The sequence below is a fragment of the Bos grunniens genome, chromosome 9, assembly GCF_055505025.1.
Source record: "Bos grunniens cultivar Pamir isolate PY7600 chromosome 9, Bosgru_T2T1.0, whole genome shotgun sequence".
NCBI lineage: Eukaryota > Metazoa > Chordata > Mammalia > Artiodactyla > Bovidae > Bos > Bos grunniens.
Window position 1 is genome coordinate 9,522,184 of NC_141173.1, and position 15,355 is coordinate 9,537,538.

The 15,355-nt window shown below is 38.7% G+C and overlaps 1 protein-coding gene across 1 annotated transcript in view; it reads right to left on the reverse strand.

Annotated features, from left to right (window-relative positions):
* The window catches only part of LMBRD1 (LMBR1 domain containing 1), a 131,952-nt gene that overhangs the window by 23,119 nt on the left and 93,478 nt on the right, over positions 1 to 15,355 (reverse strand). Inside the window, exons 10-14 of the mRNA XM_086316742.1 lie at positions 8,714 to 8,778; positions 8,263 to 8,365; positions 7,609 to 7,713; positions 5,365 to 5,514; positions 4,001 to 4,079 (exon numbers count right to left, since the gene is read on the reverse strand). Coding sequence (XP_086172868.1) covers positions 4,001 to 4,079; positions 5,365 to 5,514; positions 7,609 to 7,713; positions 8,263 to 8,365; positions 8,714 to 8,778 — 502 coding nt within the window. The remainder of the gene's footprint in view (positions 1 to 4,000; positions 4,080 to 5,364; positions 5,515 to 7,608; positions 7,714 to 8,262; positions 8,366 to 8,713; positions 8,779 to 15,355) is intronic.

Sequence of the window (15,355 nt, forward strand, 5' to 3'; positions counted from 1 at the left end):
TCAGTTCAGTCGCTCAGTCATGTCCAACTTTGCGACCCCATGAATTGCAGCACGCCAGGCCTTCCTGTCCATCACCAACTCCCAGAGTTCACTCAGACTCAAGTCTATCGAGTCAGTGATGCCCTCCAGCCATCTCATCCTCTGTCATCCCCATCTCCTCCTGCCCCCAATCCCTCCCAGCATCAGAGTCTTTTCCAATGAGTCAACTCTTTGCATGAGGTGGCCAAAGTACTGGAGTTTCAGCTTTAGCATCATTCCTTCCAAAGAAATCCCAGGGCTGATCTCCTTTAGGATGGACTGGTTGGATCTCCTTGCAGTCCAAGAGAAATAATTTTAAGTACAACACAATAAATTATAACTTTTTTGTTTCTAAATTGAAAAACTGTTCTCCAAAACTATTACTTGCAACAGGTGCATAAAAAGGTGCCACCAAGTGCCTTGTGGGGTATTTTTATTACAGTATCATCTACCTTAGTCAAAGTGCCCACCAAAATGTCACAAGTGACACAGTGCTGATTTTCTTCTTGCAAGCTGAGGTTTCCTAGTCCACAGTGAATGGACACCGCGCGATCAGTCTTTCACCACACACTTTACCCTAGCCCCACCCCACGTGTCAAATCTCATGTGAACTGCTCATTCTTCTCCATTATTACAATTTTTAATGTATAAAACAATGATTTTCATTTGCTTATATGTGAATTAGTAGGGTTAATATCTCCTTTATGAGTGGCAGTACCCAGAGCATGCTTAATTTTGAATCTGGCAGGGAGAGCTCTCCTAACAGTCCATCATTGTTTTTTCTTACTCTTAAGAAAACTCCCTGCACCCCAAATATAACAATTGTATTTCTGCCATCCTCTTCCCAGCATGCACAGGCAATCTGACATTTAGAGATTTGGTAGAGAACAAAGACAAAATATTGGGAGAGATAAATCCATAAATCTAAAGGGTATGTTTTATATTGCAAAGTAACATTTCAAAGCATAAATCAACTAATGTTTTAGAAAAATATTTAACAATTCAAAGGAGGTCACTTAAACTACTATAAACTAGACTGAAAAAGAAAAATACCAAATGGGATTCATATAAAAGTTATGGCCAAGTGTATCATTTAACTAAAGCTTACTGATCTATAACACACAAATTCATTCAGTTCAGCAATACAGGGGCATTTTAAAGCCCCTTTTACCAGTGCAACTTGATTTTGAAAGTTTGACCTGTTTTTCTGCTAAGGTTTCAATAATGTAAGAATCTAAGAAACAGAACTTATTTAGATCTTCAAGGTCAGAGCCCTCTCAAAAAATCACAAATCAACCCGACAGTAATTTTTCATTCTGTTCTCACTTAGCAAAAAATGACAACCCAAAGCATTTCACGTATCAACCCTACTTGTGATGTGTGTGTGGGGTGGGGGTGGGGCTGTGTACATTTCAAAGTTAAAAATCTGGGACTAAAGTGTCTTTGTTGTTAGCTACCAAAGCAGACCTGGAAAATTAAGTCAATTAATTTATAACAGAAACATTTCACTATTACTTCTTCTTCACATTTGCTTTCCCTTGATTTTGGTTTTGACTCATCTCTTGACCTTGTTCTTTCCTCCCAGTTTTGGTCTCTTCCCGTCTTTGCCCTGCACCCTGGACTCTGCGCTTGGTCTCTTCCATTTCTGACTCTCAGCCTGTTCTGTCTCTAACTCTCATCCTCCTCCAGTCCTTCAAATCATCTCCCCAGATAGCCTAGGCTCTGATGGAGAAAGGCACCAGCTGTGCAGACATATCCAGCAAAAATACAGAGAGAGAATTTCATCTCCACCCCTTGGCATATATTCATTTATCACTAACTTATCTCCAGTCAGACGTTCTGTTCACCTAGCAAAACTTGTGCCCCTTTCTTTAGTTTTGTGCCCAGTGGCCCACGTGATTCTCAGCAAATAACTGAAATTACACCTCAAAGCAAGATGAGACAATCACAGAGAACTTCCTGCTCACCCTCACTAAGAAATTACTATCTGAGTTCACACTGTTGACTCCTTCCTTGCAATCTAGAGCAAGAAGGATCCTTCCTTCCACCTAAAGCATTCTTCAATGTTCTAACTACTGTGTCCTCCAGAACAGGGTGACACTGGCTCATCATTCATTCTTTCTCATATTTTTCTTCAATTTTTCCTGCTCCATGAATTCATCCCATCATCCCTAAAGTCTCTCCTCATTCAAAAAGAAAAGAAAAAAAAAGATTCTCTGCTGATGCTGCATACCTTCTCTAGTTTCCATCCAATCCCTCTCAAGCTCCATGAAGAATTTCAGTGCTTTACATTCCCTTTTATTCACTGCACATAGTTTTTGCCTCCAGCATCCACATCTCTCCTTCTTCTTTCCGCTCACTCCCCCATAGTTCTGTCATCCGCCTGCCTGGGTCTCCAGGCTCCTCACACTCTGCCTTCTGAGTTCATTCTGTAAATATCCAACTCCCCGTGAAATCTCCATCTCAAGTCAGCTAAGCAGTATCTATACTTTTTTCTTTAATCTTAGTATCTATTTTTACCTCACCTTGGTGATACCAAAATTTACCATATTACTCAGAAACTGGAGGCCATTCCAAAATATTCTGCCTCCCCTGCCACTCTGCAGATCCAAGCAAGGAGGTCTTCTCTCAATTCTGTGTTCATTTCACTCTTAAGACCACTGTTTGCTTCAGGCTTTCACCATCTCTCCTGGATTACTGTAAACTGTTCCTCCTGGCACCCTCTCCCAAATGGTTTCTATGCTCTGGTCTCAGTTTCTCAAATCCATTCTCTCTCTTCTGTAATTTAAGTTACTGAAAACAAGCCAGACCACAGTTTCCACTTTCTTGTGTAAAACCATCCATTGGCTCTTTTCCAGACCTTTCTGATTTGACTTCTAACTTGGCAACCCCATTTCCTCTTTCCTCCAACCCCTTACACCTCCACAATTAAAAACAAAACAACAATAATGGTTTTAAACTGTCTGAACACAAAACTGTACGGTCGAAGGGAACTTGATGTGTGCGCTGTGTTCCTCCGCCTGGAGCAGCCTTCCCTGGATTCCCCTCTCACCTGGAGAGGCGGCCCTGCCATCCCCCGTCTGAAGCCCTTCTTTCTGACGAGCCCACAGTGACCTCCAGGTAGAGCTCACTGCTGCCTTACCGGGCCATCCAGTGTTCTGTACCTATTCCCGTTACTCCACAACAGTCTAGAGCTGACTCTGCTAAAGCACTCCAAATTTATCTTTTTCATAATGGAACCCCTCAATGACTTATCAAGAAATATATCTAACACATTACTTTACTTTGGAATAAAAGCATTTTGAAGGCAAAAGTAGAAAAAAGTTTTTGCATATCTTGAAAGAATAAATCTGGAATCCTTAATCAGGAAAGAATGCTATAATAGTAACAGGACAAAAAATCATCTTAGCAAACAGAAGACAGAAAAAAAAAAAGACCCTCTCAAAATTCACAGAGATGAAGAGCACAGGATCTCAGAGCTTTTGTCAGAATACACAGGAAAAACTTATAATGTCTGGCTCACAATTACACATTCTTAAACATTAACTGCTGTCATCATTAACTTTATCATTATTTTATTAACTAAAGTGACCAGAGCTGGATGGGTTAAAAGCTGTTCTAGGTCATAGGCACTTTTGTTCTCAGTCCTAAAAGTGACAGATTCTACCAAAAGTCTCTTGAATTTTTTAAAACAACAACAAAAAAGGCATTTAAGAATGATTTCTTATTATACCAGTAAGTATGGTAAATAATAACCACATTTTGTTCTTCAAGGGTAACTAATTTATAATGATCCTCTCCCTAATGGAAATCATTATATCACCAAGAAGTTCTATTGAAGAGACCAATTTCTTCTTAACAAAGTTCCTTTTGTCACCACATATGAAAACAAAGGTATCAGATCTTAAGACACCATAATTCAAAACAAATCTTTTCTTACACAGTTATAAATTCTAAGAAAGGTTGAAACAAGCTGCTTTACCTTCAGGGGCATCTGCATCACATCTCTTTGGCACAGAAAGGGATGAATTGCCTCTATGGTCATTGTAAGTCATATTGCTCTAAAAAATGAAGATACAGTTAAAATGTAAATAGTATATTAACATATATATTTTGATTAAAAAGTGACACATTATGAACTTTATACCCTGTTTTCTATTAAACCACATTTGGCTAATATTCTAAAATGTAAATTTTATGTAAAATTTCAATTAGAATAAAAAGATTCATGGTAAACTTGACATTAAGGCTTTCCTGCAACAATGTTTAGGCCCTGTGTTAATCAATGGAGCTTCTGCCCAGAGAAAACAGCCCTTGGTTTTCCACTGTGGAACAAGAAGAGAATACCATTTATCCATGCAAAAGCATGATCTTATTTCATCCATTCATAGAAGAATGTTTCATAACATGAGCCCAAGAACTAGGTGCAGGGGATAAGGCAAGAAGATAATAAAAGGTATAAGAAACGAGAAGAATGACTAAGGTGATCTTTTAGCAGTGTGTTTCCCAAACTTGGGTCACCTGTGTATCTGCTGTGATGTGTGTCCCATCTCTGGTCCACTGACACTACTGATATTTCTCAATGAACTAACTACTAATTACATGTTAAAGAAAGAATGAAGGATGAAAAAGGGATGATCTGGGCAGAATGGGTTAATAATGAAAGATTCCATTAAAGTAAGGCTTGAACTGGGCCCTAAAGCACCGATTTGATTCGAACTATTAGAAAGCAGAGCAAGAGATATTTTAGGAAAAGGAAACTAAATAAAGGCCAAATTAGATATCATCAAAATATTTTAAACTTTCAAAATATTCAAACTATCTCTCCAGATACAACTAAAATCACAGGTGGCTTTTTAAAGATAACACCAAGGAATCAGTGTAACAGGTAAGAGGATCCCCATCAGGATATGAGAAAGTGTAATTACCCACAAATAAAACATTTAAGTCTCTTCTATGGGATTCATGGTACCAACGAGCAGACGTTTTTTGCTCTTTGCTCACCAAAACGTTTTGGGGCGCCATCTTAATAAACTTACTTAAAATATTACTTTAAAGTAAATATTATGAGTTCTAATAAAGTGCTAAGATAAAGCTCAGCAGTTTGGCAGCATGGGATCCATTTAAGGAACAACTATTATGAAATTCAGTGTTATTTTTAAAAAGAATTTGTATGAAACAAATGTAAATATGCCCAACAATGGAATGTAAAACTAGTTTTAGCAGTATTAAATTTAATTTGATGAGCTAATATTTTATGCTAGCTTTCACAAATTAGAATTTGGTTCTAGATATTACTATGTTTAAAATGTCAAAATAATGACTTTTTTTAATGTTTGTACTTACCTCTATTAAGTAGTTTTGGCTTCCATACATAACATACTGGGGAGCAAGACTATAAATCATGTAGCTAGTGTGAAGGACAATAAGCAGAAGTATCATGCAGAGAAATAAGAGCGCCTGGGGCCTGGTCCTACCTCTTCTGATTTTGTACAACTGGAAGGAGAAACACAGTGACGCTATTTCAGCAATACGTTTTACGTGAAGGCACTGGGTCTTGCTCATTTGTTAGGGGCAATGCATGCAGTTCAACCCACCAATTCTTTTTCCAAAATAAATACTAAGATTTCTTAATCTTTCCAGATAACTATAAGAATAACAAAGACAATTCTTTCCCTGTAAAGCTTTTAGATTCAGATTCATGTTTATTTTAAAAACTCAAGACCTAGAGAAATAAATTAGTATTTTCATGGTTTGTTTCAAAGAATCTTCTAAACTTATTATGTAACAGCATCTGTTAGAAATTCATAGAGCTAAGAATGGTGAACTATGTCTAATTCTATCTACAGGTTAAAAGAGTGAGTTTAAACTCTAAGTATTAGTAATACATTTATAGTTTTCTATATATTATTGCACAAGGACAGACATGTCATGTTTTAAATACTCATTTCTATGAAATACTCATGATAGCCTCATATTGTGTGTGTGTGCACGCGTGTGCATGCGCACATGCACCCACGTGCCTGCTGAGTTGTGTCTGCCAGGCTCCTCTGTCCATGGGATGTCCCAGGCAAGAATACTGCAGTGGACTGCCATTTCCTCCTCCAGGGTACCTTCTTGACCCAGGGATCGAACCTGTGTCTCTTGTGTCTCCTGCATTGGTAGGCGGATTCTTTATCAACTGCACCATCTGGGAAACCCATCCTCATGTTATACTCAACTATAACACTGTCATCTAGTTTATGGTAATTTATGACCATCTGATTATAGCTATTTCCATGTGCATCCTGTATGCATGGATGGAAACTGAAACGTGGGAGCAGATACAAGAAGCTTGGTGACAGGCCTCTCATTTCAATGACAGAGCACACTTTAGCGACCTAGACAGCACCTCCCTGCTTTATTACTCGACTGAATATAATAGTACAATATAGAATAACAGGACTCTAATCCTGGATGGGACACGATCACCTAAAAATGCACACTTCCTGCTTCCCTATGCCCAGTAGTGGCTGGTAGTGATAAAACATTACGCATCAGAAAGAAAGCAGTCTGTGCGAGACTTCTGAGAAAGCCACATCTTCTGTCACCCCTTCTCCTAGCTGCCTCTTCCTCACAGAACACAGACGGGGTAAAGAGGGCTGAAGAAGCCATATCTCAACCATGAGGGAGAAGCCAAGAGGAATATTAGACTTGATGTTTTTGAGTTACTGAAGCAATGTTAGATTTAAAAAATTTTCCACAGCAGGAAGTCTTTCATTAGTTCAAGCCTCTAGTTAATTGCATTTTACACACAGCTGGAAGTATGAAGTGATATATCTCATTTTAATATCAAAATGAGAATAAGAAGAAAATAACCCTTTCTCCAATAGCAAAGGAATCTTTCACTGCCAGTCACAGGGCCATATTTCGAACTATAGTGTATCCAGTTGTGCTGCAATGCGGTTGGGCTACAGCCAAACACTAAGGAAACTAACAGAACTTCTAAACCACGGCTTTCAGCCTCAGCACTGCTGACATTTTGGGCTGGATAAGCAAGTCTTTGTTGCGGGGCTGCCTGTGCAACACAGGACGCTGCCCTGATTCCCTGCTCTCCACCCACCAGATGCCAGTAGTGCTTCCTAGTTATAACAACTGAAAACATCTCCAGACTTTGCCAAGTATACCAGGAGGGCAAAACTGCCCCCGTTTAAGAACTGCAGCTTTAGACAAAGGGGCTTCCCAGGTGACCCAGCAGTAAAGAATTCATCTGCCAACGCAGGAGACACAGGTTCGATCCTTGGGTCAGGAAGATCCCCTGAAAGAGGAAATGGCAACTCACTCCAGTATTCATGGTGGGATAATCCCATGGACCGAGAAGACTTGCGGGCTACAGTACATGAAGTTACAAAGAGCTGAACACAACTGAGCATGCACTCTCTGGACAAAGAGCACTTTTATGTTAACATAAAGTGAAAAGGCCAGCACTTCCACCATTTTGGTATTAAGATATTTATAACTCCTGTATTATAAATCTAAGATAATTTGCAATAATGGAGGATATATACAAAATGATGGAAAAAATAAAAAAATATTATAACATATACTCACTCTAATCCAAAAGAACCATATGCCAATATTTCGAATCCCTGCCATTGAAGTAAAAATAAAGTACATAATAATAATTGTTATAAGAATATAATCCAGAGGGAACACCTGAAAAAGAGAAAATTAAACTTAATACACAAACAATAAGGGCTCCAGGAGTCATGCATTGAATACAATTAAGTCAAACTTCATTATTCATATTTGGCAATGTTTAAAATATCAACCCTGACCAGGCTACTATGATAATACAAAAAAAAAAAAAAAAAACCAACTCCAAGAAGCAAACTACCAAATTATTACCAAATTGTTCAATATTATCATCCTAACAAAAATCCTACAATAAATTAAACTAAAAATTATATTTATATATGGAATAAAAGACGTCATTAAAAGGCAAAATCAGGAAATGCTTGGAAAAGTTCACCCTAAGTTTAAATATATATCCAATTCAAATAATACATAACTTAAAGAGTTCAGTAATATGTCAATACAATAATTTTTAGGATAACATATCAATGCAGAAATTACACGTAAATAAGAAGCCAAATTAACAGAGAGCACAAGCATATATTGCCAAGCATTAACAGGTTTGTCAACATAATAATTTGACAATGTTTGCTAAAGTATAAAATGACTGATTTTTTTTTTTTTACTTACAGTTTGTAGTAAAGGCAAAAGCATATTCAGTGGGTTACTCAGGTTAGCTCCAAAAATTATGAAACCAGAATCTATTCCAGCTGAATGAAGAGCTTTATCCAAGCTATAACAAAGTATATAGTGAATTTACACATTATACCATCACATTTTCAGTTAGTTTAGAAAGAATAACATCATAACTTGAGCACGTACATTCAACTGAGTCCAAGAAAACCACGAATAACAAATCAAACATCATTTAAATATCTTACAGATATTGTTCAATTGATACAGACCAAAGAAATACTATTATTGGATCTTTTTAGTCATTCTTTGAGTTAATGCTGTAGAACACTTCAAGTAAAATAGCTACTTAAGATGAATAGGCTACATTAATGGAATTCAGCACGGAAAATGTATAATATCACAGGAGATGTGTCAGTGCTTTAGAAAATGTGTCTACTGTACTTACTTTGACAGGAAGAGAGAAATTACAAACAGCAATGCAACAAAGATGAAAAATATTCCCCAAATGATCTAAAAGCAAAAAAAAAAAACAAAAAAATCATTAAAATATACTTCTAAAAGTTGATATTAAAAGTACAAAAGCATTATGCTCAATAAGAGTCGGTACCATGTGAAAATGATCTAAAAAACGACCTAAAAATACATTTTAACTTAATCTATAATCCTAGGCATATGTCACTAAATTTTCATTATGAGACTATCTGAGAAAAAAAACACAGAAGAGAAAAAGCATTTAAAGTCTTCGTTGGTAAGTAAACAAATGAGACTCTTTGCTAGGTCAAATAAAAGTTCATATTGACTTATATTCAAATACAAGAAGTTAACTGAAAACTATATTAAGACTAATACACATACACAGAAAATCAAAACCAAGAAACTCATCAGGTTATATTAACCTGTTGTTAAAATAGAGAACTTGTAACATTTTCTCACAGAAGTAATGAGATACACAGTTGACTCTTGGACAACCCTCTGGATAGTCAAAAATCTGTCTAGAGCTCATTGTCAGCTCTCTGCACACGCAGTTCCTCCATATCCACATAGTCCTCCAACTGTGGGTGCAGAGTGCTGTATCATGGGCTACAGAAAAGTATCCCTGTGTATGTGGACCTGAGCAATTCAAATCACATTGTTCATGGGTCAACAGCTTATATCTTATAAATAAATTATATCACATCTTTAGAAAAGTCTATATTGCTGGTATTATTTTTGAAATAGAGTACCAACAGCACTGAAGAAAATGTCACATAAAACTAACTCTGTGGAAAAATGTGCTAAGTACTGTAATCGATGGGATATACTTACTTATACTCTAAGTATGAACTTGACAGTGTGAAAGGATATGTATGAGACATGAAGGATATGTATGAGCTGTATTCAGGAAAACAATGATTGGAACTGTGTCCCTAAGGAATAAAATTTCAGAGTAAAAATGATGAAATCTATGTTTGGGACTCTCAAGAGTCCCTTGGACTGAAAGGAGATCCAACCAGTCCATCCTAAAGGAAATCAGTCCTGAATATTCATTGGAAAAACTGATACTGAAGCTGAAACTCCAATACTTTTGCCACGTGATGGGAAGAACTGACTCAACGGAAAAGACCCTGATGCTGGGAAAGATTGAGGGCAGGAGGAGAAGGGGATGACAGAGGATGAGATGGCTGGATGGCATCACCGACTCAATGGACATGAGTTTGAGTAATTCCGGGAGTTGGTGATGGACAGGGAGGCCTGGCATGCTGCAATCCATGGGGTCACAAAGAGTTGGACACGACTGAGCTACTGAACTGAACTATTTTGGTTTCTCCTTTGCCTGGAGTTAATAGAAATAGATGGAAAACATTATGAATGCGAGGGAGATTTTTCATCTTATTTCACATGATCATTGAATATTTTAGAATTCTGATATGATAAAAGAAAAGTAGACTAACAACACATTATCTGACCCAGCACGAAAGATAGATCTGGAAATAAATCTTAAAGTTGTGTTCTAGGGAATTCTTTGGTTCTGAAAGAGTACCTTTATTATATCACTCAAAATATACTGCATATATCCATTTTACATACTGGGATTTCACATGAGCATTTACTCTAAAATGTTTCATTGCTAAGTAAGTTGAAGTGACTACTTTATAGTAACAGAAGATTATTAGTAGCAGGTATAAAGGAGCATACACAGTCTTTTTCTACCAGGTTTGAGCATGGTATTTGATACCCAGGAGAACTGAAGCCAATATCCATACACTGAGGAAACATATTATTTCTCAGCAGCATGCTGACAGCAAATAGCTTGTAGCAGGAGATAGTGCCAGCACCAACTGCCAGTGAGCAGTAAAGGAGCAGGGCACAGAGAGCGGGAGAAATCAGCACTGCCCTGCCTGGATGCCCGCTGGAGAAGGAAAGAAGATAAAATCCTTAACTATACCCCAATCTGCTGAGATGAATGAACCAGAGTTATGATGGTTTAACCACAGCTACTTAACAAAACAAAGAAAAAGATTAAAAAGATAAATGTTTTATAAAGACCAAGAAAACTATATATATTTAAATATGAGAACTTAAGTTAGTAGTACTTACAGAATCAAGTCAGGGGTGACCACCTTGGGTTGACCTAAATGTTACATATTCCACACCAGCTATTATATCCATTTGGAAAAAATAATTAAGCCAAAGAGATGACACCAGTAAAAGTAACAAAGTAGAAATCTCTGAAAATCCTTTCCCCTTAAAAGCAATTTAACAACCAGCATAAATTGTCAGAACAAACTTTTTCAACATTGAAAATGAACCAGAAGCATGCCACAATCCAGGAGCATTTAAGGAAAAGGGCTGGCTCTCAGTAACAGCACAGAACACTGTGGCATTCTGATTTGCTCTAGTACCAGCCCTTCCTCTCTGTAAGCTGGGCAGCCACCTGAGAAACAGAAGGGGCTGGGGCTCTTTCAGTCTTCTTCCCAGAGGACTGCCATTACCTGACCTGCCTGGAAGGTACATGGAAGATCCCACTTGCAAGACTGTGTCTGGCTTGAAATGGAGCTCATACAGTACAAAAATTCCTTTTTCCCAGGAACCAGTGAACTTCATGGCCATGAGAGCTAGTCAATTATCAGGCAAAAAATAAACTAACCAAAAAGATTAAAATGGAAATGCGAGGAATGCGATGCCCACAGGGGCTCTGAAAAGTTTCTATATATTCCTGGGAATGAAGAAGGCCCTGTGCATGCTCATGAATATAGGAGAGGCCTAACTGTGCATTCTGGTCGACCCTGAGGTTCTGTCTTGCACGAGCAGGATGTGTGGGCTAGGAGTGGTATAAATGCATCCTGAGTGCTGAAGTCACGTCTCCACTCACAGATGGCCCCTCAGCAAGACTGGGAGACTTACAGATTCTAGGTGTTTAAGAAAATCTGTGTCCAATAATTAACTAAACCAACCAAGCAGAAACTTCAGTGACTGCAACAACAAAGAAAACAGACTTCATAGCATGCACACAAGTCACTAAACAAACAACGAAAAGTAATAACAGAAAATCCAGGGGAGAATCTCATCTCCCGAGTTACTGCATTATGCTATTTAAAATTTCTCATGTTTTAACTTAGGAAAAAAAAAAAAAAGAGAGAGAGACATGCAAAGCAGCAAGAAAGTACAGCTAATACAGAGAAAAAAAACAAAATCAATAGGCACTGTACTTGATTCCTTGAGGACACTGAACTTATAAGACAAAAACGTTAAAGCTACTACTTTAAATATGTAGCTCAGAACATGAACGCCTTATTGCCAAATTCAGACTTAAATTGAAGAAAGTAGGGAAAACCACTAGACCATTCAGGTATGACCTAAATCAAATCCCTAATGATTATACAGTGAAAGTGACAAATAGATTTAAGGGACTAGATCTGATAGAGTGCCTGATGAACTATGGGCAGAGGTTCATGACATTGTACAGGAGACAGGGAGCAAGACCATCCCTAAGAAAAAGAAATGCAAAAAAGCAAAATGGCTGTCTGAAGAGGCCTTACAAATAGCTGTGAAAAGAAGAGAAGCATAAAGCAAAGGAGAAAAGGAAAGATATACCCATTTGAATGCAGAGTTCCAAAGAATAACAAGGAGAGATAAGAAAGCCTTCCTCAGCGATCAGTACAAAGAAATAGAGAAAAACAACAGAATGGGAAAGACTAGAGATTTCTTCAAGAAAATCAGAGATACCAAGGGAACATTTCATGCAAAAGTGGGCTCAATAAAGGACAGAAATGGTAGGGACCTAACAGAAACAGAAGATATTAAGAAAAGGTGGCAAGAATACACAGAAGAACTGTACAAAAAAGATCTTCACAACCGAGATAATCGTGATGGTTTGATCACTCACCTAGAGCCAGATATCCTGCAATGTGAAGTCAAGTGAGACTTAGAAAACATCACTACGAACAAAGCTAGTGGAGGTGATGGAATTCCAGTGGAGCTATTTCAAATCCTAAAAGATGATGCTGTGAAAGTGCTGCACTCAATATGCCAGCAAATTTGGAAAACTCAGCAGTGGCCACAGGACTGGAAAAGGTCAGTTTTCATTCCAATCCCAAAGAAATGCAATGCCAAAGAATGCTCAAACTACCGCACAATTGCACTCATCTCACACGCTAGTAAAGCAATGCTCAAAATTCTCCAAGCCAGGCTTCAACAATACATGAACCGTGAACTTCCAGATGTTCCAGCTGGATTTAGAAAAGGCAGAGGAACCAGAGATCAAATTGCCAACATCCACTGGATTACTGAAAAAGCAAGAGAATTCCAGAAAAACCTCTATTTCTGCTTTATTGACTATGCCAAAGCCTTAGACTGTGTAAGTAACAATAAACTGTGGAAAATTCTGAAAAAGACGGGAATACTAGACCTGCCTCTTACGAAGTCTCTTTGCAGGTCAGGAAGCAACAGTTAAAACTGGACATGGAACAACAGACAGGTTCCAAATAGGAAAAGGAGTATGTCAAGCCTGTATATTGTCACCCTGCTTATTTAACTTATATGCAGAGTACATCATGAGAAATGCTGGGCTAGATGAAGCACAAGATGGAATCAAGATTCCCAGGAGAAATATCAATAACTTCAGATATGCAGATGACATCACCCTTATGGCAGAAAGTGAAGAAGAACTGAAGAGCCTCGTGATGAAAGTGAAAGAGGAGAGTGAAAAAGTTGGCTTAAAACTCAACATTCAAAAAACGAAGATCATGGCATCCAGTCCCATCACTTCATGGCAAACAGATGGGGAAACAATGGAAACAGTGGCAGATTTTATTTTGGGGGGCTCCAAAATCACTGCAGATGGTGACTGCAGCCATGAAATTAAAAGATACTTACTCCTTGGGGAAAAGTTATGACCAACCTAAACAGCATATTAAAAAGCAGAGACATTACTTTGCCAACAAAGGTCCATCTAGTCAAGGCTATGGTTTTTCCAGTAGTCATGTATGGATGTGAGAGTTGGACTATAAAGAAAGCTGAGCACCGGAGAATTGATGCTTTTGAACTGTAGTATTGGAGAATACTCTTTGAGAATCCCTTGGACCGCAAGGAGATCCAACCAGTCCATCCTAAAGGAAATCAGTCCTGAATATTCATTGGAAGGACTGATGTTGCAGATGAAACTCAAAAACTTTGGCCACCTGATAAGAAGACTGGACTTATTTGAAAAGACCCCGATGATGGGAAAGATCGAAGGTAGGAGAAGAGGACGACAGAGGATGATATGGTTGAATGGCATCACCAACTTAATGGACATGAGTTTGAGTAAACTCTGGGAATTGGTGATAGACAAGGAGGCCTGGTGTGCTGCAGTCCATGGGGTCACAAAAAGTCGGACACAACTGAGTGACTGAACTGAACTGAAAGAACTAAAGAAAAACGTTTCTTAAGAACCAAAACAAATTGAAAACAATGTCTCCCTGAATACAGGATATCAACAAAGAGACAGAATTTCTCAAGATGGAAAATGCAGTAATTGAAACAAATAGCTCACTAGAAAACAAAATGAAAAGTTCAGCAGATTTAACCGGTCGGGAGATAAGAATCATTAAACTTGAAGATGAATCAACTGAGATGATCAAGTCTGAGGAACAGAATCAAGCTCCTTGAGGGTAAGGGCTGAGACCTTCACCTCTTTGCTGGCTATTGGCTGGGAGCCTCTCAGTCCCTGAGGCTGTGTGCATCCCTCTTCACATTCCCTCCATCGTCAAATTAGTAAGAGCAGCTCAGTTCTGAGTGCTTCTCTCACACTTGACCACGTCTTTCTGACTCTTGCCATGGAGGCTCTCTGTCTTTATTCATCTAGCTGTGCTGGGTCTTCGTTGCAGCACTCGGATCTTTGATCCTGGGTGCGGCGTGTGAAGTCTTCAGCTGTGGTATGTGGGAGCTAGTTCCCTGACTAGTTATCAGACCTGTGCCGCCCGCACTGGGAGCACAATCTTAACCACTGGACCAGAGGGAAGTCCCATTCATGTTTATTGATATGACTAACACGAAATTAGAAGACGTTACTCCTTGGAAGGAAAGTTATGACCAACCTAGATAGCATATTCAAAAGCAGAGACATTACTTTGCCAACAAAGGTCCAGCTAGTCAAGGCTATGGTTTTTCCTGTGGTCATGTATGGATGTGAGAGTTGGACTGTGAAGAAGGCTGAGCACAGAAGAATTGATGCTTTTGAACTGTGGTGTTGGAGAAGACTCTTGAGAGTCCCTTGGACCGCAAGGAGATCCAACCAGTCCATTCTGAAGGAGATCAGCCCTGGAATTTCTTTGGAAGGAATGATACTAAAGCTGAAACTCCAGTACTTTGGCCACCTCATGCAAAGAGTTGACTCATTGGAAAAGACTCTGATGCTGGGAGGGACTGGGGGCAGGAGGAGAAGGGGACAACAGAGGATGAAATGGCTGGATGGCATCACCGACTCGATGGACATGAGTTTGAGTAAACTCCGGGAGTTGGTGATGGACAGGGAGGCCTGGCATGCGGCGATTCATGGGGTCGCAAAGAGTCGGACACGACTGAGCGACTGAACTGAACTGAACACATTTAGTTTAGAAAATATCTC